Source organism: Sapajus apella, unplaced genomic scaffold (genome assembly GCF_009761245.1).
Source record: "Sapajus apella isolate SASKATOON/1434 unplaced genomic scaffold, GSC_monkey_1.0 scaffold51, whole genome shotgun sequence".
In the NCBI taxonomy this organism is placed as follows: domain Eukaryota; kingdom Metazoa; phylum Chordata; class Mammalia; order Primates; family Cebidae; genus Sapajus; species Sapajus apella.
The window spans coordinates 6,651,602-6,678,919 of NW_022436991.1; the positions used below are offsets into that span (position 1 = coordinate 6,651,602).

At 38.0% G+C, this 27,318-nt stretch overlaps 1 protein-coding gene across 6 annotated transcripts; it reads left to right on the plus strand.

Annotated features, from left to right (window-relative positions):
• The first annotated feature begins 626 nt into the window (after positions 1–626).
• CCP110 (centriolar coiled-coil protein 110) lies at positions 627–27,239 on the plus strand. Of its 6 annotated transcripts, none has more exons than XM_032242831.1 (15): positions 627–755; positions 4,831–4,986; positions 8,283–8,411; positions 11,111–12,758; positions 16,789–16,919; positions 17,909–18,080; positions 18,645–18,784; positions 18,901–19,017; positions 19,706–19,807; positions 20,003–20,119; positions 20,706–20,779; positions 21,289–21,351; positions 22,841–22,900; positions 23,402–23,487; positions 26,410–27,238. In XM_032242831.1, the coding sequence occupies exons 2-15, from the start codon at positions 4,846–4,848 to the stop codon at positions 26,460–26,462; spliced, it is 3,033 nt and encodes a 1,010-aa protein (XP_032098722.1). In that variant the 5' UTR covers positions 627–755; positions 4,831–4,845; the 3' UTR covers positions 26,463–27,238. The 6 variants fall into 6 exon arrangements, with proteins under 6 accessions (XP_032098722.1, XP_032098717.1, XP_032098719.1 ...); XM_032242826.1 differs by lacking the exon at positions 627–755 and adding an exon at positions 1,399–2,052; XM_032242828.1 differs by lacking the exons at positions 627–755; positions 21,289–21,351 and adding an exon at positions 1,399–2,052 and having other exon boundaries at positions 26,410–27,239.
• The last annotated feature ends 79 nt before the right edge of the window (positions 27,240–27,318 follow it).

Sequence of the window (27,318 nt, forward strand, 5' to 3'; positions counted from 1 at the left end):
TCCGGGCTCAAACGATTTTCTCACCTTAGCCTCCCGAGTAGCTGGGACCACAGGCTTGCGCCACCCCACTTGGCTAATTTTTAAAATTTTTGTAGAGATGGCGTTTCTCTTTGTTGCCTAGGCTGATCTCGAACTCCTGGGCTCAAGCGATCCTCCCGCCTCGGCTTCCAAAATGATTGGGATTATAGGCTTAAGCCACCATGCCCGGTGGGCTCAGCAAGTTTTTAGCTACAATATTTTGGTGAATGTTACATGTTTTCTAACAGCTGCATAGAAAGGGGTTTTCTTTATACAGATAAGAAAAAAATGTCAACTTCAAGGAACACTTCAGGGGGCTTCAGACTCTGAGGTGTGGTCCTATTATAATAAATAAGTAAATTTATTAATAGATTCTAGAGGCTCTAGCTTGCAATGAAGACTACGTTTCCCAGCGGGCAGCATGCTGGCCGTAAGCATTACGTCCACTATCGCGCGCGCAATGCACCTCGGGGATTGTAGTTTTCTGGTGGCCCAACCGTTTCAACGGCCCGGTAATCAACCACCGGAAGTGCCGGCCCTGAGAGGCGGAGTCCTGGTGGCAGCGGCGACGGTTGCCAGGAGCCCGCGTTGCCGCCTGAGGTCCGTAATATGGCGGGGAGGAGGAGGAGAAGGCGGCGGCGGACCGTGCTGCGCTCTGTCAGTGCCGTTTGAGCCATTCGCTTCCTGACAAGGCCCGTGACGAGGAGAGAGGAGCTGAAGGGGCTTTGGGGGATCAGGTGTGTGCATGAGGAGGGGGCTCGAGCCTCGGCGGGTCCGGGCTGAGAGCTGGCCTGGCGAGGCGAAATTGGCGCCCTGAGGAGCTGAGGGCGGGCTCTGTGTTGGGCTCCCGGGCCTTGAGCTCCCTGAAAAGGCGCTGGCTGTAGGGAGGTGGGAGCCCAGGGGCCGACAGCACTGGATACGGAGGTGATGCTCTCATGCCGGCCCCGCCTGGAGAGCCCTAGGTTTGGAGCCTTTCGGAGGAGCATGGGGCGCTAGGGAGAAGGCAGGGGATAGTCCCTGGTGAATAAAACTCGGGCCACAGCCGGAGAACCCCATCGTGGTGGTCAAATTGTTTGGGGTGTGTTTCTTCTCTTTCCCAGAAAGAAGAGAAGAAAAACGCCCCAATTTGATCACCACGATGGGTGCTGGAGAGGGAGGCGTCCCCGGGGTATGCATTGGCCATTTATGAGCCCCAGTTACCACAACCAAGGTCCTAGGAGCGCTGCTTACTACGCCTTAGCCACTCTGGAGCATAAGCTTCAAGATATTAAAGTAATTGATTGCCCCTGAAGCTGCTGGATGGTTCCCATCCTTTGATTCTACTCTGGTTATGATCCAAGCTCCCTACCCCCAGCTTGGGCAGCCATCTCGAGACTGATTTGACAGGGAGAGGTCTAGAGACAGGGAAATGAGGAAGCCGCTGTCCCCTTTCCTATATTTTTAAGTTTCAATTGAATCCTACCGGGAACCAAGCACTGTCGCTGCCCTCCAGGAATTTACAGTCTATTGCTAAAAATTATCATCATTATCCTCTTAATAAGAAAAGCCCCATTATTTGATGCTTTCTGCGTGTTCTGCACTATGCTAATTGCCCTACATTCATTAGCTCATTTAATTCTGACAAGATCCCTTTGAGATGGATACCGCGATCATCCCTGTTTTACAGTGGAGGAAACAGGTGTGGGGTTGGTAACTAGCTTGCCAAGAACTTGCAGCTAGTATTCATCTGACTAAGAAATCTTTCCCTTTACCACTTTTACAAGAAGTTTGCGCCTTTGGGGGAACTAATGAGCAAAAAAAACACTAGGTTCTGCAAAAAAGGCAGGATCTGTTCTGTGTTACTTTTACCACTCCCTTCGGTAACTAGTATGGCAGAGCTCAGGTCAGGAGCAGATAGGACCATGAGTCTATGGGGTTTGCAAAGAGGCTTATTTGGACAGTGGTTCTCTATGGTATAAATGGAGAAGACAGGGCATGTCTGAACTTGCTGCAGCTGACAAATTATTACTGGAAGTGGACCAGTAATGCGTGATGGTAAGGTATGGGGCAGTAGATTTGTGGCTGGGGTAGCCTTGTAGTTTAAGGCTCCCTTAAAATAAAACCTTGCTGACAGTGGTAATTGTAGTGTGAAAGGCATAGTGTCCTCTTGCTTAATCATGGGATATGGACTGCTCACTTCTTAAATGGTTACCTTTGCAGTTTAAGAGGTATCAGTTTTTCGGAACAGGGCCATAGTGAAATTTCCATTCTCTAAATTCGATTCTTCCTTTCTAGCTTTAGTGTATAGTCCACCTTCTTTTTTTTCTTCTGGTTTACATTATTTTTTAAGCTTATTACCCTAATTCCTTTATTCAATACTTTTATTAAATGCCTGCTGTGTGCTGATACTATTCTGTGTAATGGGGATTCAGTGATCAAGTCTGAAAAGGTACATGTACTTACAGCACTTATATTTTGGTGGAGGAAGACAGACAAAAACCAAGGAAATAAACAGGATAATTTCAGATAGTGGTAAGTGCTATGAAAATTGGGAAACAACAGGGTAATGTGATAGCGATCAAGGCAGAGCTAATTTAGCTGGGGTCATCAGGGACACCTTCTCTGAGTAGGGGACATCCAGGCTGAGACTAAAGGATAAGAAGGATCTAGACATGCTCTGAGGATCATCTGGTAATTTGAATAATCTCCATATTAGCACTCATATTTGAGTGAGTAATGCATTGTCATATGCTGTGTCGTGCTGTAATAATAATATAGTACTGTACATCTTCAAGATGTAGGACGTACATGTACTATTTAGGGGATGTGAATAACTCTGAAACAATGAGACATATCTCTATGATGTTGAAAGAAAAAACTATGGCCATAAAAATATTGTATTTTCTTAAATTTCCCTCACTTTTAAAATTGAATTTCATGCTTTGCTTGAGTAGCTATAGACCATATATTACTTTATTTGTATGAGCAATCTATTTACATTCTCTGTACTGCTGAATGCATGGCATGTATTTAAAAAAATAAAGCATTTGAGCATAAATGGGGTTGTTAAGATATAATGTGAGTAGGAACATAGACTAAAAAAATGGCTATGCCTTAAGGTATTTTATTGTTTTTGCTTTTTTTAAATAAATAAAAGCTTGTAAAATAATCTCACTCACACTGTAGAAAACCATTTCTTTGACATTTAATTTCTAGTTTGCATAAATTGAACACAGAAATAATTACAATTGATGGAATGGTAGGAAGAAGTTTTGTTATTGATTAAACTATTTGGTCAAAAGTTCAATATAATTTTTTCATAATCTGATTGTAATTTTGAATATGGCTTTTTTTTCTCCATTTCTCATTGCATTGTAATTTGTCACTGACACTTTGGTGTACTGAATTTTTAAGTACTTTGAGGCCTACGGAGGACATATCCTATTTCATCTTTGCATATCCCACATCATGAATTGAATTTCCCTGCCCTCTCTTTTTTTGTTAAGAAATTAATTGTTTTTAAAATGAACACATAAAGGAACATTGTATTAGATTTTCTGTTTCCATAGTTCATACCCTTGCTGGTTATGATTCTGATGTCTTTTTATTTTCCCTTACTTATTTAAAGGAAACAGTGCTACACATAATGCTGTGCAAATAAGCAATCAATACATTTTTTTTCTTATTTAAAAATTTTTTTTTTCTTTTTTTAAGAGACAGGGTTTCACCGTGTTTGGCCAGGATGGTCTTGATCTCTTGACCTCGTGATCCGCCTGCCTCGGCCTCCCAAAGTGCTGGGATTACAGGCGTAAGCCACTGCGACCGTCCCAAGCAATCAATATTTAATGTTTGCTAAATGAATGAATATGATGCCTAATCCTTCCTGGTTACCTTGTATTTTCATAATCACAATGATAATTTCCCAGAAATTGTGAAATTACTGGGATTGTCTTAAGTAGTTTGGTGATGGTTCCAGTTTTCAACAATAAAGTATTATTAACATCAGAGCCAATCAAGTTTTACCTCTGACTGAGTTAGCTGGTGTGCCCATGGAGTCCAAGTATAGTGTTAAGATATGCAAATTGAGGCAGGAGGATTGCTTGAGTCTGGGAGTTTGAGACTGTAGTGGGCTGTGATCGCACCTGTGAATAGTCACTGGAATCCAGTTTGGGCAACATAGTGAGACCCGTTTTTTTTTTGTTTTTTTTTTTTTAAGACATGAAAGTAATAGCCTTTGAACTTCAAAACAGAAAATTTTTTAAAGTAATCTTTTCTTTAGGCTTTTTTTTTACTGCAGTGTTTCTACCTTTGTATGATAGAGTTTTTCTTGTGTAGATAAGTCCTGTTAAAGAAAATATAATATCATATTTTACAATCTGAAATTAGTAAAGGTACATAGAAGTTTGTTTCCTTTAAGAAGGCTTTACTGAATTCTTAGCTAAATTAATCCCATTTAAAGCTTGATTTACATGCAGTAATATTCAGAATTTTTTTTTTTTTTTTAAGACGGGGTTTCACCATGTTGGTCAGGTGGGTCTTGAACTCCCGACCTCAGGTGATCCGCCTGCCTTGGCCTCCAAAGTGCTTGGATTACAGGCGTGAGCCACCATGCCCGGCCTAGAAATATTTAATATATAAAGTAAATCTTAATTGGACAGGTTCTTGAGGTGAATTACCACACCCAAGAATTAGCTCCTGATCAGTGAAATAATTCTGGGAAGACCAGTTATAGGAATTCTGAATTAGAGGGACTCTCTCATGCTCTACAAAATTTGCCAAATAATTAAGATCTGTTTTTCCCGGTACATTAAAAATAACTTTTCTCTCTTGTAGTGTGATTGTGGGAAGATGGAGGAGTATGAGAAGTTCTGTGAAAAAAGTCTTGCCAGAATACAAGAAGCATCAATATCCACAGAGAGCTTTCTCCCTGCTCAGCCTGAAAGTATCTCACTTATTCGCTTTCATGGAGTGGCTATCCTTTCTCCACTGGTAAATTTTCTTTGTTTTTAAATAGTTTTTTTCTGTAGTGAACAACTAAAGCATTTTGTGGAAAAAAAAAAAAAAAAAAAGAAAGGCTTATAAACATTTGAAGAGATGCCCTTATACATAGAGAAATAAAAATAAATTAGCATTTTTTACTTACTATTATAGATTGGCAAAGAGCTAATAGAACCTTGTGTTCCTTAGATTGTGGAAAATGTACTTTTAATGCACTTTTGCTGAGAGAAATGGTTTATTTTTAGGTGAGCAGTTTGGTAGAATTTAAAAGCATACATAGCCTTTGACTCAGCAGTTCCATGGTATATCCTACGATTATACTCATATGTGAGCCCAAAGAAATAAGTACAAGATTACATTAGCATTGTTTAAAATAGCAAAGGTTGACAAACAACTTAAATGTCCATCAGTAGTGAAGTAGTTTAACTGTGGTCCATTTTATACAATCTCATACATACCATTACAGTGAGTAAGGCAGATCTAAATGTCGAGGCATGGAAGGATCTCCATAATCTAGTGTAAAACATTGTGCAGCATGCTGTCGGGGCAGTATAGAGTAATAGTTAGAGCTCCAGGCTTTGGGCCAGGCACAGCTGCTCATGTCTATAGTCCCAATGCTTTGAGAGGCTGGAGGGAGGAGGATTGCTTGAGACCAGGAATTTAAGACTAGCCTGGTCAACATAGCAAGACCTCAGCGCTACAAAAACAATTATTTTAAAAAAATTAGCCAGGCGCAGTGACATGTGCCTGTAGTCCCAGCTACTCGAAGGCTAAGGTAGAAGAATTGCTTGAACCTAACACTTCCAGGCTGCCATGAGCCAGGACTGCATCACTGCGCTCCAGTGTGGGCTACAGAGCAAGACCCAGTCCTGAAAGAAGGAAAAAAAAGCCTAGGCTCTGGAACCTTCTGGCCTGCGTCCAAATCATTGCTTTGCTACTTACTTGCTATGTAAACTTGTGGTCCATTTTCTTATTTGTTAAATGGAGATAAAATAGTGTCTATCTAATAAGTCTGTTTTGGAGATTAAATGAATTTGTAGATACAAAATGGTTAGAATGCTACCTGGATCATAAGAGGTACCCAATATAAGTTAATCATTTGGGTGTTTTAAAGGATGGCTATTCCTTTTCCAGGGAGTGGTGAGAGAATATAGGATAGTAGGGAAGACACTTCATCATACACCCTTTAATACTAATTTACTATTTTAAAACGGTACATGATTTTATTTTAAATCACAAACTAATATTAGAAAAAAATGAGCTTTAAATTTATTTTTCGGTATAACAGGAGTTAAAAGATTGATTTTATTTTAATTAATTTCATTGAATTTTTGAAGAGACCAGAGCTAACTGCCAGCATAGCAAAGTTGAAAGGACATGCAGTGACCACCCATAGATTTACCATTCGATTCAATAATTTTTAACATTTTTGTCATCTTTGCTTTATTGTTTGTGATTTTATATACACGTATGTGTGTGTACGTACATACTTACATACATTTTTCAAAATTGCCTAGCCATTTGAAAACCACTGAGACCTGACTCTGCTTCCCTAAATATTTTAGTATACGTCTCTTAAAAATAAGGACATTTTCCTATTAAAACCTAATACCATCATCACATCTTAAGAAAATTAATAATTTTTAATAACATCTAATAATTCTGTTCATATTTAAAATTTTCCATTTGTGCTTAAAATGCCTTTTATAACTTTATTCCCCCAATCTCGATCCAAAGTTCACAATTAGTATTTGCTTGTTATGTTTTTTTATTTTAATCTAGAACAGCTCCTCTACATCTTAAAAATAATATTTTTTATTGGCTAGGCATGGTGCCTCATGCCTGTAATCCCAGCACTTTGGGAGGCCGAGACGGGCAGATCACAAGGTCAAGAGCTCGAGACCATTCTGGCCAACATGGTGAAACCCTGTCTCTACTAAAAATACAAAACTTAACTGGGCGTGGTGGCATGCACCTGTAATCCCAGCTACTTGGGAGGCTGAGGCAGGAGAATCGCTTGAACCCAGATGGTGGAGGTTGCAGTGAGCCAATATTGCGCCACTGCACTCCAGCCTGTCAACAGAGCGAGAAAATGTCTAAAAAAAAAAAAAAAAGGAATTCTTTGGAGATGATGCCCTGTACTTCGTATTAAATTAAATCAGGAGTTATGTAATCTTTGGTTGTCCTCTATTAGTGATGTTTAGTTTGAACACTTGCTTACAGTAGTGACTGCCAGATGGCTCTTTAAAGTACACATTTTCTCCTTTTGATTAGCAAGTAAACTGTGTAATGATTCTTTCGTACCATGCAATTAGGAAAAAGTTTTAAAACAACATATTTATCAGCTATTGATAACATATTGCTTAAAGTGGACCAAATGTCTGAGAATTGTTGTATAGGGTCTATGACTCCATCTGTTATTTATTTATAAGCAAAATATGATGTTTATGGACCTAATCCATACTTTTATGTTATATTTGATAGATGAATATTGCAACTTTTGAAATAATTTTTTAATGATGTATTTTCTATTTGTGTAAGTCTACGATAAATTTTGACTCTTAACACAGTGAATTTCCCAGGACTTAATAATTAAGATTGAAATCCATTATAAAAAGATACAATGCTTAGAAGCTTTCATTTTTTTAGGTACATTATACTTTTATTGGAAGGTAGAGGTGAAAGAAAAGATGTATTCTGATTTTGTAGGCAAATAATACATTATCTGTTTGTTTTATCATTAAACCTTTGGACTTTTTTTTTTTTTTTTTGAGGCAGCAAAGAGGTAAAATGTGTACTGGTTAGAAAATTAAAACTTGTAGAATTTATTTGACCTAGTGAAGTAAGATACTGAACGTGAAGAAATATTCAAGTCAATATTCAAGTGAAGTAATGAAAAACTCAGCAGTGGCCGAAAGGGCTTTAATTTTATTTCTGTCATTTTAGAACATTTGGTCAGTGAACAAACTTTTTTGCTTTTTAACTTTTTTTTTCAGCTCAAAATAATTTACATATAGCAAAATGCACAGATCTTAAGTGTTAAAGTTCCCTGAGTTTTGATACATGGCATACACCTGTATAACTCACACTCACACAGGATATTTTCTTTACCATGGAAGGATCTCTAATGCCCCATCCCACTCAGAAGCCCAACCACTGTTCTGATTTCTTTCACTATAGATTAGTTTTGCCTGTTGCACATGTTTTTAATCTTTCTGATTCAGAACTTGCCGATTTTATGATAATTTTATTATGGGAAATAATTACATTTTTATGATGTTTTGCAGCTTAACATTGAGAAAAGAAAGGAAATGCAACAAGAAAAGCAGAAAGCACTTGATGTAGAAGCAAGAAAGCAGGTTAACAGGAAGAAAGCTTTACTGACTCGTGTCCAGGAGATTCTTGACAATGTTCAGGTGTGTGATTTAAAGAAATCATAAGATAAGCATTGATGATAATTTTTCAGAAATATCACTTGTACTTAACTAATTACTAATGTACTTTACTGTTATGTTTGAGAAGCTTCATAATTTGTGATTTTCCATTTCAGTTACTCCAAAGAGTTCGTACTTGCTTGTTAGTGATGCCCAGTACTTGAATCAGAGGATACTTACACAATGGAGCCATATACTGAATATAATTGCTTGTTGTTTGCATCTTGTGATGCTAAAAACGTTTAATTTTCAGTGACAAGATGATAGAATTGGCTATTGTTGTTTACTCAAACGAATCAGACTATTGACTAAATGACCTTATTCTCATTCTTTGGTCAAGTAAATAACTGCTCCCCAATTTTTTTTTGGTGAAAATTCTGCTCTTAGATACACAAAATGCATTTTAGATACATGGAATAGTTTAGATGCATCCCATGTCTGAAAATCATTTAAACAACACATCTACACCTTGTGCAGTTTTTTTAGATTAAATTTGTATAAACAATTTGTTCTGATGTTTCGATCATTTTGTACTGAAAAAAAAAACAAATGGATTAGATTGAATGAATAATTTCTACCACACACAGCAGTGCTCTGCTGGTAACATCTTTTTGTTTTTTCATAATCTTAGGAGTTTATGGTTTGTCTGTATAATTCATATCAGATGGCACACGTGTAATGAACCTTAAGGGTTCATTTCTCTGTTGGTAGTGTAAACCGAAGAAAATGGCTGAGGCGTGTTTCAATCAATTTAGGAGTTCTGTTTTGCTGAGGTTGAGGATGTGCCAAGGAAAAAGAGACGAAGGTTACAGTAGGATCTGTGGCTTGTGCTTTTTCCAAAAGAGGTTTTGAGGACTTCAGTATTTAAAGGGGAAAGAATACCAGGAGGGGAAAGAGGAAAGAAGAAAAAAGGAGGGTAGGTCATGAGTGGTCACATTTTTGTGAGACTTTGATTAGAACTCACTGAATCCACATGTCACGTGAAAGGTTGGGGTAGAGGAACAGTCACTTATGCATTAATCTCAAGCTCAGTAAATCTGCACTTTACATAGGATAAAGTGAACAGAGATAGAGGAAGAAGTCAAATATACATTTGTCTTCAAAGGGAGAGGATTTCTAGTCATCTTGGGTCTTTGTTGATATCTTGTCAGAGTGATTCAACAGAATTCTGGGTTAGTGTACAGATTTGGGGGCCTACAAGGAATTTCCTTGTGAGCAATTTGCACGAGACACTACCTGGGTAGATAGGTGGCCTTCTATTTTGCAGCTATTTGTTTAGGAACAAAGGGAAGGCAGTTTTTATGTGACACAGTTCCTAAGCTTTACTTTTTCCTTTGACATAGTGAGTTTGGGGTCCTGAGGTTTTATCTTCCTTTTACAGTAGTATGTAGTTTGTGGGTAGTAGATTTCAATTTGCAGATTATAACTACTATCCGTATTAAGTTTAAAAAATATATTGAGTGGCACTAATTTAACAATAAGAGGGTTTTTTACTTACTAGATATTTCCTGTGATTGAAATGAAAATGGCGTATCATTCTTGGTCTGTTGAGGGAAGATAAAATATACTACTAATAAGATTGTTAAAAGAGCTTGTATAATGTTGAACTGTAATGAATTAATTATTCAGAAAGGGAAATTTTATATAAGACAATTAGATTTCTTTTTTTTTTTTTTTTTGAGACGGAGTTTCGCTCTTGTTACCCAGGCTGGAGTGCAATGGCGTGATCTTGGCGCACCGCAACCTCCGCCTCCTGGGTTCAGGCAATTCTCCTGCCTCAGCCTCCTGAGTAGCTGGGATTACAGGCACGCGCCACCATGCCCAGCTAATTTTTTGTAGTTTTAGTAGAGATGGGGTTTCACCATGTTGACCAGGATGGTCTCGATCTCTTGACCTCGTGATCCACCCACCTCGGCCTCCCAAAGTGCTGGGATTACAGGCTTGAGCCACCGCGCCCGGCCTTGAATTTTGTTTTAATGAATTGAGTTTTAAGTTGAAATATTTCTTATTTCTAAATGATTTAAGCTGCCTGGCTGAGCTATTGTTTACTACAAATTTGCCTCATTTTATGGAGGGATTTTAGTTAAACTTTGGAGTAAGCATGTGGGTGCAGGAGTGTTATTACTGAATCATATTTGTTTAATCAATGTCCTGGACAAGTTTTGCTAGAGGGGAATTGTTTATGTAAGACATTTCATTACTTGCTGTTTATTGCATATATTACCATCCTTGGATGATCGCTAATAAACTTACTGTTTATTGCATATATTATTATCCTTGGATGATAGCTATTTTAATGTTAGTAACATATGACTGGAAGAAAGTTAAGGAGAGTGCTTCTATCCAAGATTAAATTGCACAGAGATATATGAATCTCTCTGTGCGTGTGTGTGTGTGTGTGTGTGTGTGTGTGTGTGTGTGTGTGTGTATGTTCATATTTGTATCTGATTAATTTTCTTTTTTTCTTTAATAACTTAGGCTGGATGACCAGTAGGTGTTTTTTCAATAATTTGTGCCCCATGTGATACAGAATACCATACAAACCTGTCATCTTAGTGTTGGTTTATGTTTTGAAATGTCAGAACTCTCAATCTTCAATTTCAGTTTTATTTTAGAAAACAGTGAAATCAGAGACTTTTTGTGCAATGAGGAAATACTAACTTTTAAATTTCCTGTTTCAGGTTAGAAAAGCACCTAATGCCAGTGATTTTGATCAGTGGGAGATGGAAACGGTTTACTCTAATTCAGAAGTCAGAAACTTGAATGTTCCTGCTACATTTGCAAATAGCTTTCCAAGCCATACCGAACACTCTACTTCAGCAAAGCTTGATAACATAGCCGGGATTTTGCCATTGGATAATGAGGACCAATGTAAAACTAATGGAATAGACTTAGCTAGAGATTCAGAAGGATTTAATTCTCTGAAGCAATGTGATGGTTCCAATATTAGTCATGTAGAAAATGAAGATTTTCCAAAGACCTCTTTAGCAACCCCACAAGAGACTCTTATTTCTGATGGTCTTTTCTCAATAAATGAATCACAGGATCCACTACTTTTGGCAGAAGTCACCCCAGATCCTTATGTAATGAGTCTTCAGAATCTGATGAAAAAGTCAAAGGAATATATAGAAAGAGAACAATCTAGACGAAGTCTGAGAGGTAGTACAAAGAGAATTGTTAATGAGAGTCATTCAGACAAAGAAAATGATGCTGTTAAAGTGGCTGACTGTGTTAAAGAGAAGGCCCAGTTGACAGGCAAACACTGTGTCTCAGTTATTCCTGACAAACCAAGCCTTAATAAATCAAATGTTCTTCTCCAAGGTGCTTCCACTCAAGCAAGCAGCATGAGTATGCCAGTTTTAGCTAGCTTTTCGAAAGTGGACATACCTGTGCAAACTGGCCATTCCACTGTTCTAGAACCTAATTCTGATTTTAAAGTTATTCCTGCTTTTGTTACTGAAAATAATGTTATCAAAAGTCTCGCAGATTCTTATGCCAAATTACCTAGTCCGGAGCCAAGTATGAGTCCTAAAATGCATCGAAGGCGTTCCAGGACATCATCAGCATGTCATATACTTATAAATAACCCAATAAATGCCTGTGAATTAAGCCCTAAAGGAAAAGAACAGGCAATGGACTTAATTGTTCATGATACTGATGAAAAAACAAATGTGCCCGAAATTGTGCCAAAGTTACCAATTGATTTAGCAAGCGTTTGTTCAAGCAAGGCTTATGTAGGCAAAAATACATCTGAAGTCATAGAAGATACGGTTTTAGGTAAGTCAAATCAGGTATGTCAATCTTCAGGAAATTATTTAGAAAATAAAGTTACTCATGGACTTGTTACTGTGGAAGGTCAGTTAACATCCGATGAGAGAGGTGCACACAAAATGAACAGTACCTGTGCTGCGATGCCAAAGCTGCATGAACCATATGCCAGCAGTCAGTGTATAGCAAGTCAAAACTTTGGAACTGTGAGTGGACTCAAGCCAGCCAGTATATCAGAGAAAAACTGCAGTTTACAAACGGAACTGAACAAGTCTTATGATGTAAAAAATCCTTCTCCTTTACTGATGCAAAACCAGAATATGCGACAGCAGATGGACACACCTATGGTGTCCTGTGGAAATGAACCATTTTTGGATAACAGTTTTGAGAAAGTTAAACGGAGACTTGATTTAGATATTGATGGTTTGCAAAAAGAAAACTACCCTTATGTCATAACAAGTGTAATAACTGAACAAGAAAGGCAACATTTGCTAGAAAAAAGATACACCAAGGGACCTGTGTTCATTAACAAGAATAAAATGTTAGAAACCAGTTCCAAAGGTAAGGAATCCTTAAAGTGTTTTATACTGCAAATGATACCTTTATTTTAATAATCTTAATTTGACATTTTTGGGGAAAAAAATGGTCTTTATTCATATGGGCACTTAATTTTATTTATCTTATTAGAAAGCATATAGTCAGCTACAGTTTATTGCCATTTGATAGGCTTTCTTAAAAGATATTCTTGAGACAAGGTCTGCCTCTGTCACCCCAGGTTGGAGTGAAGTGGCATGATCTCAGCTCACTGCAACCTCCGCTTCCTGGGCTCAAGCCATCCTCCCACCTCATCCTCCGAAGTAGCTGGGACTACAGGCTCATGCCACCATGACTAACTAATTTTCGTATTAGTCAGAATGGGTTTTCGCCATGTTGCCCCGGCTGGTCTGAAACTCGTGAGCTCAAGTGAGCATCCCGTCTCAGCCTCCCAAAGCTCTGGGATTACAAACATGAGCCACTACACCGGGCCAGGATTTTCTTTTTTGAGACAGTCTGGCACGGTTGCCCAGGCTGGAGTGCAATGGCGCAACCTTGGCTAACTGCTACCTCTGCCTCCTGGTTCAAGTAATTCTCATGCCTCAGCCTCCTGAGTAGTTGGGATTACAGGCGTGCCTGGATGGATTTTATTTAAATGATGAAGCTTTCATAGTCCACTTGATATTACTGAGAATATTATTAATAACTGGAGGAAAGAGTTCTTTTTTTTTTTTTTTTGAGACAGAGTCTTGCTCTGTTGCCAGGCTCTTAGCTCTTATCGGGATCTTAGCTCATGGCAACCCCTGCTTCCTGGGTTCAAGTAATTTTTGTGCCTCAGCCTCCTGAGTAGCTGGGATTACAAGTGCGCATCACTGCACCCAGCCCAAAACAGTTCTTGCCTGAAACATCACTTATAGTTTAATTCTGTGTATTAACTCTGAGGTCTTTCTTTTGAACTATGGTTTCTAATGTTTACTTCAGTTTGCTTTTTCATTTGTAGTGCGATCTTCATGTAGTTGGCCCTTCAGTAGACTCTTTAACGTCAAAATATTAGACAAAGTATCAGAAACAAGGCTCTGAGTGGTGGTTCAAGAATGGTTCTTTAGGCTGGGCATGGTGGCTCACGCCTGTAATCTCAGCACTTTGGGAGGCTGAGGCAGATGGATCACTTGAGGTCAGGAGTTCAAGACTAGCCTGACTAACATGGTCAAACCCCATCTCTACTAAAAATACAAACATTAGCTGGGCTTGGTGGTGCATGTCTATAATCCCAGCTACTTGGGAGGCTGAGGCAGGAGAATTGCATGAACTGGGGAGATGGAGGCTGCAGTGAGCTGCGATTGCGCCATTGCACTCCAGCCTAGGTGACAGAGCCAGACTCTGTCTCAAAAAAAAAAAAAAAAAAAATGGGTCTTTATTAATAAAAATTATTTCAGTTTTTTCTGTTGTAGCCGTTAAGAAGAATTTATGAAAGCATGTTTTTTTCCTTCATTGCTCCTTACTTTGTTGCCATGGTTCATAATTTATTACTGATATAGAAGACATAAATCAAATAAATTAAGCTCTTAGGGCTTATGAGAAATGCAGTGTTGGGTCAGACTGCTTAAAACCTATGCAACTTTATTTTTTTTAATTAAAAAAAATTTTTTTGAGATGGGATCTTTGCTGTATCGCCCAGGCTGGATTGCTTTCATGCAATCTCGGCTCACTGCAGGCCTGGGTTTAAGAGATTCTCCCACCTCAATCTTCCAAGTAGTTGGGATTTATAGGCATGCACCACCACGCCCAGCTAATTTTTGTGTTTTTTGTGGAGACAGGGTTTCGCCACGTTGGCCAGGCTGGTCTTGAACTCCTAAGCTCAAGTGATCAGCCTTCCTTGGCCGCCCAAAGTGCTGGGATTACAGGTTTGAGCCATCAGTCCTGGCCCATCCTGTGCAACTTTATCAGAGCTCTAATAAAAACAACCACTGTTACCTGGGGAGCCAACTTGAATACTATAAGTAGACAGCATAGCAAGGTAAGAGGCTGCCTCAGTGAATTTCAGAAGTACATAAGACCAATGGAGTGGAAATTTCTTTCTTTTTTTCTTTTTTTGGAGATGGAGTTTTGCTCTTGTTGCCCAGGCTAGAGTGCAATGGCGCAATCTTGGCTCACTGCAACCTCCACCTCCCGGATTCAAGCAATTCTCCTGACTCAGCCTCCCAAGTAGCTGGGATTACAGACATGCACCACTAAGCCCAGCTAACTTTTGTATTTTTAGTAGAGATGGGGTTTCACCATGTTAGTCAGGCTGGTCTTGAACTCCTGACCTCAAGTGATCCACCTGCCTCGGCCTCCCAAAGTGCTGAGATTACAGGCATGAGCCATCATGCCCGGCCTGGAGTGGCAATTTCTAGTAAGTGCTTTAATGCAAGATGAGCCTCCAGTCTTGGAGGCAGTCAGATAGCTGTCAAAGTGGGCAAGGGAGACAGTGCCATGTGCTGAGAGCTGCCCTCAGCTCAGTGGGCCTATTTATAGAGTTTTTGAGATAGAGCTGAGTGGACTCCTGTTGACTGAGCAGTTGAGTTGAGGGGCTTTTTCCTTTCTTGCTGAAGGTTATAATTCTACTTTCCAGCTCCCCTTGCCTATGAAAAGCTACATATAAACAAATGCAGGCTAGGCATGGTGGCTTATACCTGTAATCCTAGCACTTTGGGAGGCCATGGCGGGAGGATCACTTGAGGCCAAGAGTTCAAAAGCAGCCTGGGCAATATGGCAAGACCCCATCTCTATAAAATATACAAAAATTAGCCTGGTGTGCTGGCATGTGCCTGTAGTCCCAGCTACTCTGGAGGCTGAGGTGGGAGGTTCACATGAGCCCTAGAGTTTGAGTCTGCAGTGAGCTGTGTTGGCCCTATTGCACTCTAGCCTGGGCAACGGAGCAAGACTAGATCTTAAAAGAAAAAAAAAATTTTTTAAATACATATTGTTGTAGTTGAATACAATGTTTTTAGGAACAAATTATGGGAAGACTATAGCAGTAGGACAATAGTACATAAGATACTCCAGGGAAAATCGTTGACTGTATATTTGGGAAGAATGATTTGTTGAATTTAGTTGAATTATAATGGATTCATGAATATATACTTGCTATATATACATACTTGGTATTTCTTTTCTTTTCTTTTTTTTTTTTTTTTTTTTGAGACGAAGTCTCGCTCTGTCAACAGGCTGGAGTGCAGTGGCGCAATCTTGGCTCACTGCAACCTCCACCTCATGGGTTCAAGCGATTCTCCTGCCTCAGCCTCCCAAGTAGCTGGGACCACAGGCATGCACCACCACTCCCAAATTTTTGTATTTTCAGTAGAGACGGGATTTCACCATGTTGGCCAGGATGGTCTCAATTCCTGATCTCGTGATTCACCCATCCCGGCCTCCCAAAGTGCTGGGATTACAGGTGTGAGCCACAGCACCCACCCCACACTTGGCGGTTCTACATTTCAACATGTCTTACCACATTCTATTTAGTAAGGTTGCATTGTCATAACATTTTCTCTTAAAATTTTTAGTTAGTAACTAAAATATCTGGAATTTTAATATACAGTCCTTTTTGAAACTTTAAGCCGAGAAAGCTTTATACCATCAAAGAAACATTTACTTTGAAAATCAGAACAAGGCAAAACTACAAGCTACAATACTAGAGATCCTGGAGGACAAGTTTCAAAAGAATAAATGATGGTAGGATACAGTTGAAACCACATCTGAAAGTTAAGTAGAGTCAGGAGAATCTTGTCTGAATGTATAGAAATGGGTCTATCATTTCAGATCAAGATGGGATCTGTTGAATAAGTGGGTCAAGGTGATGCAATACAGGTTTTACTTTATTGTGTAGCATGAAATAAAAGGAATGGAAAATGTGAATGTGGTTCAAAGTGGAGACCCAGCTATATCTGGATTGTATTATGTCAGATCCAGGAATACTTTCTTGTTGGAAGGATAACTTAAATTGATGGTATAAAGTATCAGACATTAGACTTGTAGTGAATTTTCTAAATTGAGGAGACATGTTTCTTTTCAGAAAGCGAGGAGTTACTAAAAAGCAAGATGTTAGCTTTTGAAGAAATGCGGAAGAGACTAGAAGAACAGCATGCTCAGCAGTTATCACTACTCATAGCTGAGCAGGAAAGGGAACAGGAAAGATTGCAAAAGGTGAGGAATGTGCGGGGAGATACAGCTGGTAAGTGAAATTAAGCCAAGGAATACCTATGAATTTTAGTCATGTATAGAATGCTTGTAATTTTTTCCTCCATATATTATAAGGTAAGGGAGTCATTTTGATATGTGAATGGTAGTTTTTGTCAAAAGATGAAGTTTGCTATTTAGATCCTTATCTAAAAGTAATTGCATAATTTATCAAGAGGATATTTTATTGAATCCTTGATTCAAAACTTAATATTTTTAAAAGACATTTTATAAATAGGTGCTAAAGCACACATTCTGCAAGAGTTACCAGAATGACACTTGTGCTAGGCGTGGTGGTGTGAGCCTGTAGTCGAGCCACTCAGGAGGCTGAGGTGAGAGAATCTCTTGAGCTCAGGAGTAAGCTATGATTTCGCCTTTGTGTGGCCACTGCACTCCAGCCTGGGCAACAGAGTGAAACCCTGTCTCTATTAAAAAAAAAAAAAAAAGAATGACACTTGTTATAAGATTATTGTAGTTAATAATTTAACTATACATTATCACATTTTAAAGTAAATTATAGGCTGGGCGAGGTGGCTCACACCTGTAATCCCAGCACTTTGGGAGGCCAAGGCAGGTGGATCACCTGAGGTCAGGAGTTTGAGACCAGCCTGGCCAACATATAGTGAAACCCCATCTCTACTACAAAATACAAAATGGTGGTGCACACCTGTAGTTGCAGCTACTTGGGAAACTGAGGCAGGAGAATCGCTTCAACCCGGGAGGCAGAAGTTGCAGTAAGCCGAGATCATGCCATTGCACTGCAGCCTGGGGGACAGAGTGAGACTCTGTCTCTCAAAAATAATAAATAAATAAATAAGTAAAGTATAATTGAAGAAGAAGAACTTGAAATAATAATTTGCTGATAATTACATGTACTTTATGCCAAGCCTAAAATGGTATCGTTTTGGGCTATAATTAAAAGGTTTAGCATTTTATAATAAACTGTTAATCTATAGGAAATAGAAGAGCAGGAGAAAATGTTAAAAGAGAAGAAGGCAATGACAGCGGAAGCCTCCGAATTGGACATTAACAATGCAGTGGAGCTAGAATGGAGAAAAATAAGTGACTCCAGTCTGCTGGAAACAATGCTGTCTCAAGCGGACTCACTCCATACTTCAAATAGTTCTGGTAAATATTTTAAAATCCTTTTACATTTGAGAAAATGATGCTACGGTAAGATATGTATTTGGCACACCATAAGATTGTATCTCCTGTTTTCAAATAATTCCATGTCCAACCCACTAGTGTTTGTCAGCTGCTTAGTAACCAGTGAAAAATGACATGATAGGAGTTCAAAGACTTGTGAGCAGATGTTTGTGAGCAAAGATTACTTTTGCTAGGAAGATATCAGGAAATTTGGCTCAGAGCCCAGTCTGTGATCATTCATGCAGCAGGTGACATACTTCAAGTGAAAACAGTTTGCTCTCTCCTGAATCATCTTGAATTACCTCTAATTCCCTAGTCCGTTTAAAGAGCTTATCTTCATATCTCAATTATCCTGAGATGCTGTTTGTGTTGAAAAGATCCATCTGGTACATAAGTTTTAAAGTCCATAAATATTTTAAGTTGGCAGATGGGTCAGTTTGGGAGGCAGTTCTTTTTTTAATGAGTGTCACAAGTGTTTATCAGGATTTTCTTCATATTCCAATTATATGAGATCAGGTGTAATAAACTTTATGCATGTTTCTCTAGGTTTCACAAATTCTGCGCTGCAATATAGCTTTGGTTCTGCAAACGAAGCACCATTCTACCTCTGGGGATCATCAGCTGGTGGCTTAACCAAACTCTCAGTAACAAGGCCTTTTGGAAGAGCCAAAACTAGATGGTCTCAAGTGGGTAAACTTAATTATATATGTCCACATATCTACTTATCTTTTTTAAATAGCTATACATCTTAGACTGTATAAATGAATGCCAGTAAACATTGTGTCTGTCTTCTTTCTCCTAGGTTTTTAGTCCGGAAATACAAGCAAAAGTTAGCAAAATAACTGCAGTGGCAAAAGGATTTCTTACTCGTAGACTTATGCAGACAGATAAGCTGAAGCAACTTCGACAAACTGTAAAAGTAAGATTCCTGTCAATCGTTTGTATTTCACTTCTGTCTTAGTTTCTGTCAGTCTTGTGACAGCTTAGCTGACAGATTTGTTCAGAACCTAAACATTTTTTAGTCACTGTAATATAGGCAGTTTTAGAAATCTGATTGTTAATCTTCCTCAGATAATATTATGAAAAACATGTAAATGAAGTAGTTTGTGTGTTTTTGTCTTGCTTCAAAGTAAGTGCTGTTTGACTTCTAATAATTTTATTTATATGCTTAGTACAGTTGGCTCTCTGTCTCTTGGTTCCACATCAGTGAATTCAACCAACCACGGATCAAAAATAATTGAGAAAAAGCAAATGATGGTTGTGTCTGTACTGAACATGTACAGCTTTTTTTTTTCTTGTCTTTATTTCCTAAACAATATAACAACTATTTACATAGCATGTACATTTATTAGGTATTTTAACTAATATAGAGATGATTTAAGGTATATGGGAGATGTGTTTAGATTATATGCAAATACTAAACCATTTTCTATAAGGGACTTGAACATCCTTGGGTTTTGGTATCTGAGCGATTCCTGGAACCAGTCTCCCACAGATACTGAGGAAAGACTATAATTTTGGATTGACTGAGAAAAAGAAAACAGGAAACTCCAGTGATGACAAATCTTTCTAGAAAAATGTTCTTGAAGGAGCATTTCTTTTTTCAGGATACTATGGAATTCATAAGAAGTTTTCAGTCAGAGGCACCGTTAAAGAGAGGTGTTGTTTCAGCTCAGGATGCTTCACTTCAGGAAAGAGTGTTAGCTCAGGTAAATACATGGATCTGGAGGGCTTTTAAGACGTGGACATGTCATATTTCTCCTTTTTTACTTAATCACTGAAAATAGGTTTCAATGAAAACTATTTTAACCTTTTTCTATAAATAAGGGTACAAGGTATATAGTATTCCTCAACTCTAACCTCATCTTGTAAATGTATACAATATTTTCTTCTCTTGTGCCTAGTTGCGAGCTGCCCTGTATGGTATTCATGACATATTCTTTGTAATGGATGCAGCTGAAAGAATGTCTATTCTACATCACGATCGAGAAGTTCGCAAAGAAAAAATGCTCAGGCAAATGGTATGTTACATGATTTCTAATGAATAGAGTTCTTCTGGGTTTAAGGTAATTGATACTGTCATTTTTGGTTGACTTCAGCACCCTTATGATAATTCTTAATCACAAGTAATTCCTAGGATTACTAGCAACATTTAAATCTGTAGACAGATTTAAAAGAATTACATAATTTAAGAATTACATGTTGTTTTCTGATTGGGTTTTAGAGTTGAAACTTTGAATGTTTTGTTGAGATGGCTTTATACAATCTATCAGTTGCTCCTGATTGAATTTCCTTGGATTCAATTATAATGTGGGTTTTGCTTTTTTGAAATCTGTTAGAAAACAGGCTCCAAATTAATTTGAAGTATATCGGAGTCTGTGATTTTAATCAGTTATCTTAGTGTGACTGGCAAAGGAAAAGCAAAATTTACATAATTTTAATTATTTAATTCTTAGACTGCTTCAAAAATACGAAACAAGATGATTTAACTTAATTTTAAATGTTAGTAGAGAGAAGCTTTTCCAGGCAATTTGGGATCATTCTGTATTATAATATAGTGGTATTATTGGTACCAGTAGAGTTTGATATTACTTTTGTATATTAAAGGATAAAATGAAAAGTCCACGAGTGGCACTTTCAGCTGCAACACAGAAGTCTCTTGATAGGAAGAAATACATGAAGTAAGTTTTTCGTATCATGTCACGTTAGTTATCAACTCAATTAATTTTAGTTATCTGTTGGTCTGTTTGCATCTTTAAATTTAGAAATGAAGAAGAGTTTTTCTGCAGTTGAGCTGATAGAAATTCCCTTTATATAAAGAAATTCATTAAAATCAGGTGCTAAAATCTCATTTCATCTTTAGATGAATTTATTTACTAAATTTGTCAGCATTCAACTTATATAATTGATAGCTGATCAATCTTAAACACAGTTAATCTTTATATTCAGTGCCTAAATGTATTCCTTTTCTGATATCCTAAACATTTCTTGGGAATAAAAACTTAAGGGGAAAAATATCTTAATAACTTTTTAAAAAATTATTTTTTCTTGAACGCAGTCTTTAATATGCTTAGTATGGGTACACCAGCTTCTAAATGATGATTTGTTTCTGTCATCCTATATTACATTTGTAAGCGTGTTTTCTTCCCTTCACTAAATTCATTATGTCCTTATTTTTATATTGTGTTAGAGCTGCTGAAATGGGAATGCCAAATAAGAAATTTCTGGTTAAACAAAATCCTTCTGAAACAAGGTGAGAAAAATCACTTAGTCTCAATGAGAGGCTTTTTGTTTTTTATAGAAAAAAAAAAAAAAATTGGGTGGGCATGGTGGCTTACACCTGTAATCCCAGCACTTTGGGAGGCTGAGGTGGGCGGATCACCTGAGGTCGGGAATTCGAGACGAGCCTCACCAACATGGAAAACCCCATCTCTACTAAAAATGCAAAATTAGCTGGACATGGTGGCGCATGCCTGTAATCCCAGCTACTTGTGAGGCAGATGCAGGGGAATCGCTTAAACCCGGAAGGTGGAGGTGGCAATGAGCCAAGATCATGCTATTGCACTCCAGCCTGGGTAACAAGAGTGAAACTCCATCTCAAAATTTAAAAAAAAAAAATTTTTTTTAAATCCCAAACTTCATTTTCATTGACTTTGTTCTACTTGACATCAGTAGAACACTTCTTGCTGAATTGGGTGGGGGGGTGGTCCACAGGCTCAAGACTCATATGAATACCTGGCTGTATACCTGGTCCCATGTCAGACCAGATGTGCCTGGAGCTTTTGTAGGGCATGCTATCTGTGGTAGAAATTTGAGCCTGATATGTCTTGAGTTCAGTTACACAGAGTCCAGAGGATCTTTGATACTTATTTAACAACCTTAGAAAGCTAACTTAAGCTGGGCCAGGTGCAGTGGTTCACACCTGTAATCCTAGCACTTGGGAGGTCAAGGCGGGTGGATCACAAGGTCAGAAGTTTAAGACTAGCCTGGCCAACATGGTGGAACCCCATCTCCACTAAAAATACAAAAAGCTGGGTGTGTTGGAATGTGCCTATAATTTTGGCTACTCAGGAGGCTGAGGCAGGAGAATTGCCTGAACCCAGGAGGCGGAGGTTGCAATGAGCCAAGATAGCGTCATTGTACTCCAGCCTGGGCGACAGAGCAAGACTCTGTCTCAAAAAAAAACCAAAAAATAAAAATAAAAACAAAAAAAGCTAACTTAAGCTGGGCTCAGTGGCATGTTCCTATAGTTCCAGCTACTTGGGAGGCTGAGGCAGGCGGATAGCTTAATCCCAGGAGTTCAAACCAGTCTGGGTGACATAGTAAAACCTATCTCAAAAAAATAAAAAAATAAAGAAAGCTAAAAAGCAAACTTTAGTATTTCTGACCTGTTTTTCACACCTGTAAAATGAGAGCAATATTTTCTTCTCTCAACCTGTTTGAAAGGAAAGGTTAGCTTTTGTAAAGTTTATGTATAAGAAAATTATCTTAAAGCACAAGGGTTAGTCTATATGTTGGCCATTTCTTTGGTGATAAAAACCTAAGGTTGGGACTCTCAGTGAGCAAAATATAAGTACCATATTAATATGCTTTAGTCAATTTGCTTTGCTTTGTGGTAATATATAGGCCGTATTATTGCATAGATGAGTTTCTCCTTACTGTCATCTTTCAACTGTTGAAAGACAATGGGTAAAAATGGAATTTATCCTTTTAAATTAATTTTTTATTTAATTTGTCAACAGAGTCCTTCAGCCAAACCAAGGACAGAATGCACCTGTTCATAGGCTCCTTAGTAGACAAGGGTAAGAATGCCACACACGGGTATTGGAAACTACGGAAACCAAGATTAGATTCAGAGGGAAAAATAAAGCTTAGTGTTCTTTACATAAAGGATAATGGTTTTTCAAATGTGATTTTTTTTTTTTATAACATTGGGAAAGGTATTTTAAAGTTTTGTCTTCAAATTTAACCCTCCTAGTGTACTGTTGTGTATTCTAATTACTATCTTATGTTGGCATGTTTTTACTTTTCATTTCATATCATTTTACTCATTAAGTATTTTAAATATCCATATAGTAAATTCATCATCACCGAAGTGATTCTCCAACAGAGTATGAGTCATGCTTATAGTCTCCTGCTGAAGCCAGAGTTTAGCTTTCCTTGCTATGCACATGCATGAGACTCCAGTTTTTTTCAAGCTTATGTGTGCTTTGGACAGTTGATGCAATGTGATTGCTTTATTTGAATTTTGAACATTTAGACCTTAATGCCAGTGACTTATTAATTTTTTTATATTCAATTAGAACCCCTAAGACATCAGTGAAGGGGGCTATGCAAAATAGACAGAAGCCTTCACAGAGCAGAGTGCCTAACAGACTGCCTGTTTCAGGTGTGTAGAAAATGAATTTCTGAAGCCCATTCAATAGAAGGAAGTGCACAAGCCGCCCCATAACTCAGGCCACAGAAGTGGAATAGATTGCCTTTCCTTGCCACCATAATTTTGGCATATTCACGGTCATCCAATTAGTGGTCTTTGGTCTTAGCATTTCATGGCAGTCAGGAAGTCTTAGTAAAACTGTTATTCCAGTCTTGATTTCTATAATATTTCTATAGTATGGAAAACACCACGTATTTTTAATTCTGAAAAAATTGTGGAATTAACTATGCTTAATTCAGAAAATCTTTTAATTTAATGAATGAAAGATAATGATTATCTCTGGGGCCAAGTCTATGCATTGTCTGTTCAGCTTGGGGAAGTGTATCTGCACATACGGGGATGAAACCTTTCTCCCTCAAACTATAAGATCACATGTGAATATGCCACATATTTTATGGTCTTCATATTTTGCTCAATCAGAAGCCTGAACTAAATCTCTCCTTATGTTCATTATTTGAGGATTAAGAGCTAAACTAAAAACTGTTTTAAAATTCTGTTTATGGTGGCAAGAAGACAAACTCATTCTTGAGCTAATTCAAAGCTCTTAACCAAATGCTTTAATATTTTTAAGGTATCTTTGTTAAGACACTTTGATTAAGCTCACTTAAAAATTGTGATCCATTTAAAAATACTTTCCAAATGTTGTGCTTTAACTATACTGCTTTCTAGACATTTACAAGAAACCTAAATTACTCACCGGGCATTGAAGATTAAACGTCTAATCAATTCTAATCTTTCCATTAATATATAATTAGGTAAATTTGAGAGCTTTTATGACGAAGTGATTCCCTTCAAATTAGGGAACAAGCTATTGATCGTAACTTTGAAATGATGGCTTACCTTTTGTATGTAGGTAGTGAATGTAATTCAGAGTGTCACACATATATGGTATAATTTAAAAGGTCATCTTTGGAAATCGTTGAGTGACAGTTAATGGAATTGTCATAAAGGATTACATAGCTGAAGATACTGCTTGCTCCAGAGGCAGTCAGAATAAGCTAGTTTGAAAGATAACCATTTGAAAGGACTCAGACCAAACACCAGATCTGTGGAATTTTAAGACATTTTCTGTTTTTCCCATGTTAATATTTTGTATTGCACCGAATCTTAGCAAGTTGGAAAATCATTGAGGAATTAGTATTATTTTGCCTGATATCAGTTTACCACAGTGACTACTCTCCATGTTTTTTTCTCATGCATTTCATCTCCACTATTTGTCACTTGTGAACCTGTAAGCAAAATAGCAAGTACTGTTTTTATTCAGCAATACTCAACAGTATAAAGGATTATAGGCAGTCATTGAAGTTAATAACATACAATGAAGTTTATCATTTTGAACTACTGAGGTTGAATTGCATTGCAACATAATTATTAATACAAATGAACTCAACTCTTGATTGAACATGTACAATCAATAGGTATCTAAACAAATATAAAAATCTGCTGCTGTTTTCTAAAGATTTACTTATATATGAGTGCATATTGAGACAATTGAAAGAGACTAAATAATTGGTTTTTTGTTTTGTTTTGTTTTTTGAGACAGAGTCTCACTCTTGTCGCCCAGGCTGGAGTGCAGTGGCGTGATCTTGGCTTACTGTAACCTCTGCCTCCTGGGTTCAAGCGATTCTCCTGCCTCAGCCTCCTGAGTAGCTGGGATAACAGGTGCCTGCCACCACACCCAGCTAATTTTTTGTATTTTTAGTAGAGACGGTGTTTCACCCTGTTGGCCACACTGGTCTCGAACTCCTGACCTCGTGATCCACCCACCTCAGCCTCCCAAAGTTCTGGGATTATAGGCATGAGGCACCATTCCCAGCCAGAATTGTATTCTTTTATATAAACAGAGAGTTTGGGATACTGGTGGGTTAAAATGCCAACCATGAATCTGAACACAGGAATCCATTGTTGCTCTTGAAAAGATTATTGTTTTCTGCTTAGAGGTTTTTTGTTTTTTGTTTTTTTGAGACGGAGTTTCACTCTTATTGCCCAGGCTGGAGTGCAATGGCATGATCTCAGCTTACTGCAACCTCTGCCTCTCAGGTTCAAGTGATTCTCCTGCCTCAGCCTCCTAAGTAGCTGGGATTACAGACATGTGCCATCACACCTGGCTAATTTTTGTACTTTTAGTAGAGAACGGAGTTCACCATATTGGCCAGGCTGGTCTTGAACTGCTGACCTTGTGATCCACCTGCTTCGGCCTCCCAATGTGCTGGGATTACAGGTGTGAGCCACCGCGCCCAGCCTCCTGCTTAGAGTTTTAATGATCTGAATTATGTTTTAAACAAATTTGAAATTATGTTTTGATTTGCTCTGAATGGAGGCAAACCCTTTATTAACCAATTTATAGAAAACTCATTTTTGTCATGATAGAATATCGTACTCTTAGACTGAAGTGGAATTCTAAAATGTTAAAGTATGCTGCAAAGCATTTAGCTATTTATAGTTTTACAAACCTAAGTTGCCATCTCTGATGTTATCCTAAGTGATCTTTGACTTGCAGTTTTAAAACACAATTCTTCATTTGATGTTTTATGCTTGACCAGAATTTATAGTGAAATTCAGAAACCACTAATCAAAGCAGAGTAGGAGGTGGTCATGCAAAATGGTTAAGTAAAATAACACATCAGGTGGCACTGGCTTATCAGAGTTCTTACTTCTAGCTCCGTTCCTTAGGCGAGTGCTCTCCATTGCCTCAGTTTTATTACCCTTAAAATGGTCATAACAGTTTCTACCTCGGGATGATTCATATAAGGATTAAATATGATAATGTATATTGCTTAGCTCAGCGCTTGTTCCAGAGTAAGCACTCATTAAATTGTATCATTATAGAAAATCTACCATTGAGAAATAATATTAGTTTTGCTCTATTTTTAGGAGTATATGCAGGAAAAATCCAAAGAAAGCAGCCAAATGTTGCGACAATTTAAGAAGACAACATTCATTAGGATAAAATGGGGGAGGATTATTATCCATGTTATTTTCCCTGCCCAAGACTTTATTTAACCCTGGACTCTGTTTACACAGACAAAGTGACGTCAGAAGGCTGAGCACTTATCTGGATCATTTGGTCAGTTTGCTAATTCCTGCTCCACACCCCTGTGTTCCTCTTAATAATAAGTTTGGTTGAAGACAAATTAGTGTTTAGTAATTGCATCACCTCTGTGCTTACCTATACAAACATGTTTGTTTTATGTGCCCAGATGTCTACAGAGACCCTTTTTGTAAACATAAAGGACATTTGGGTTTACTTTTACAGAATATTGAAAGGATATGACAAATTATAAATAAGTTCTAAAACATACATTTCATTCATCTCTGCATAGTGATTTTTGAATTTGATTCAAGGGGAAATTACTGCAGAAGAATGCCTTTCCCTCATTTTATGACTTTAAAAACTTGGATTAACTGCTCAATGTCCACATTCTTTGACTTACAGTATAACCATATAGCCAATTGTGGTCCACTAAAATGACCCACGGAAATTGCTGTGGGTAACTTTTGGTCAGAAGTATACATTCTTGTCAACAACTAGTTGTCTTACAGAAATGTTAGGCTTCATGTATGTTACCCCACTACTGTTAGAAACATTTGTACTAGATCATAAGATCTTTCTGGCTGGATACCATGGCTCATGCCTGTAATCCCAGCACTTTGGAAGGCCAAGGCGGGTGGATCACCTGTGGTCAGGAGTTTGAGACCAGCCTGACCAACATGGAAAAACCTTGCCTCCCCTAAAAATACAAAATTAGCCAGATGTGGTGGTGCATGTCTGTAATCCCAGCT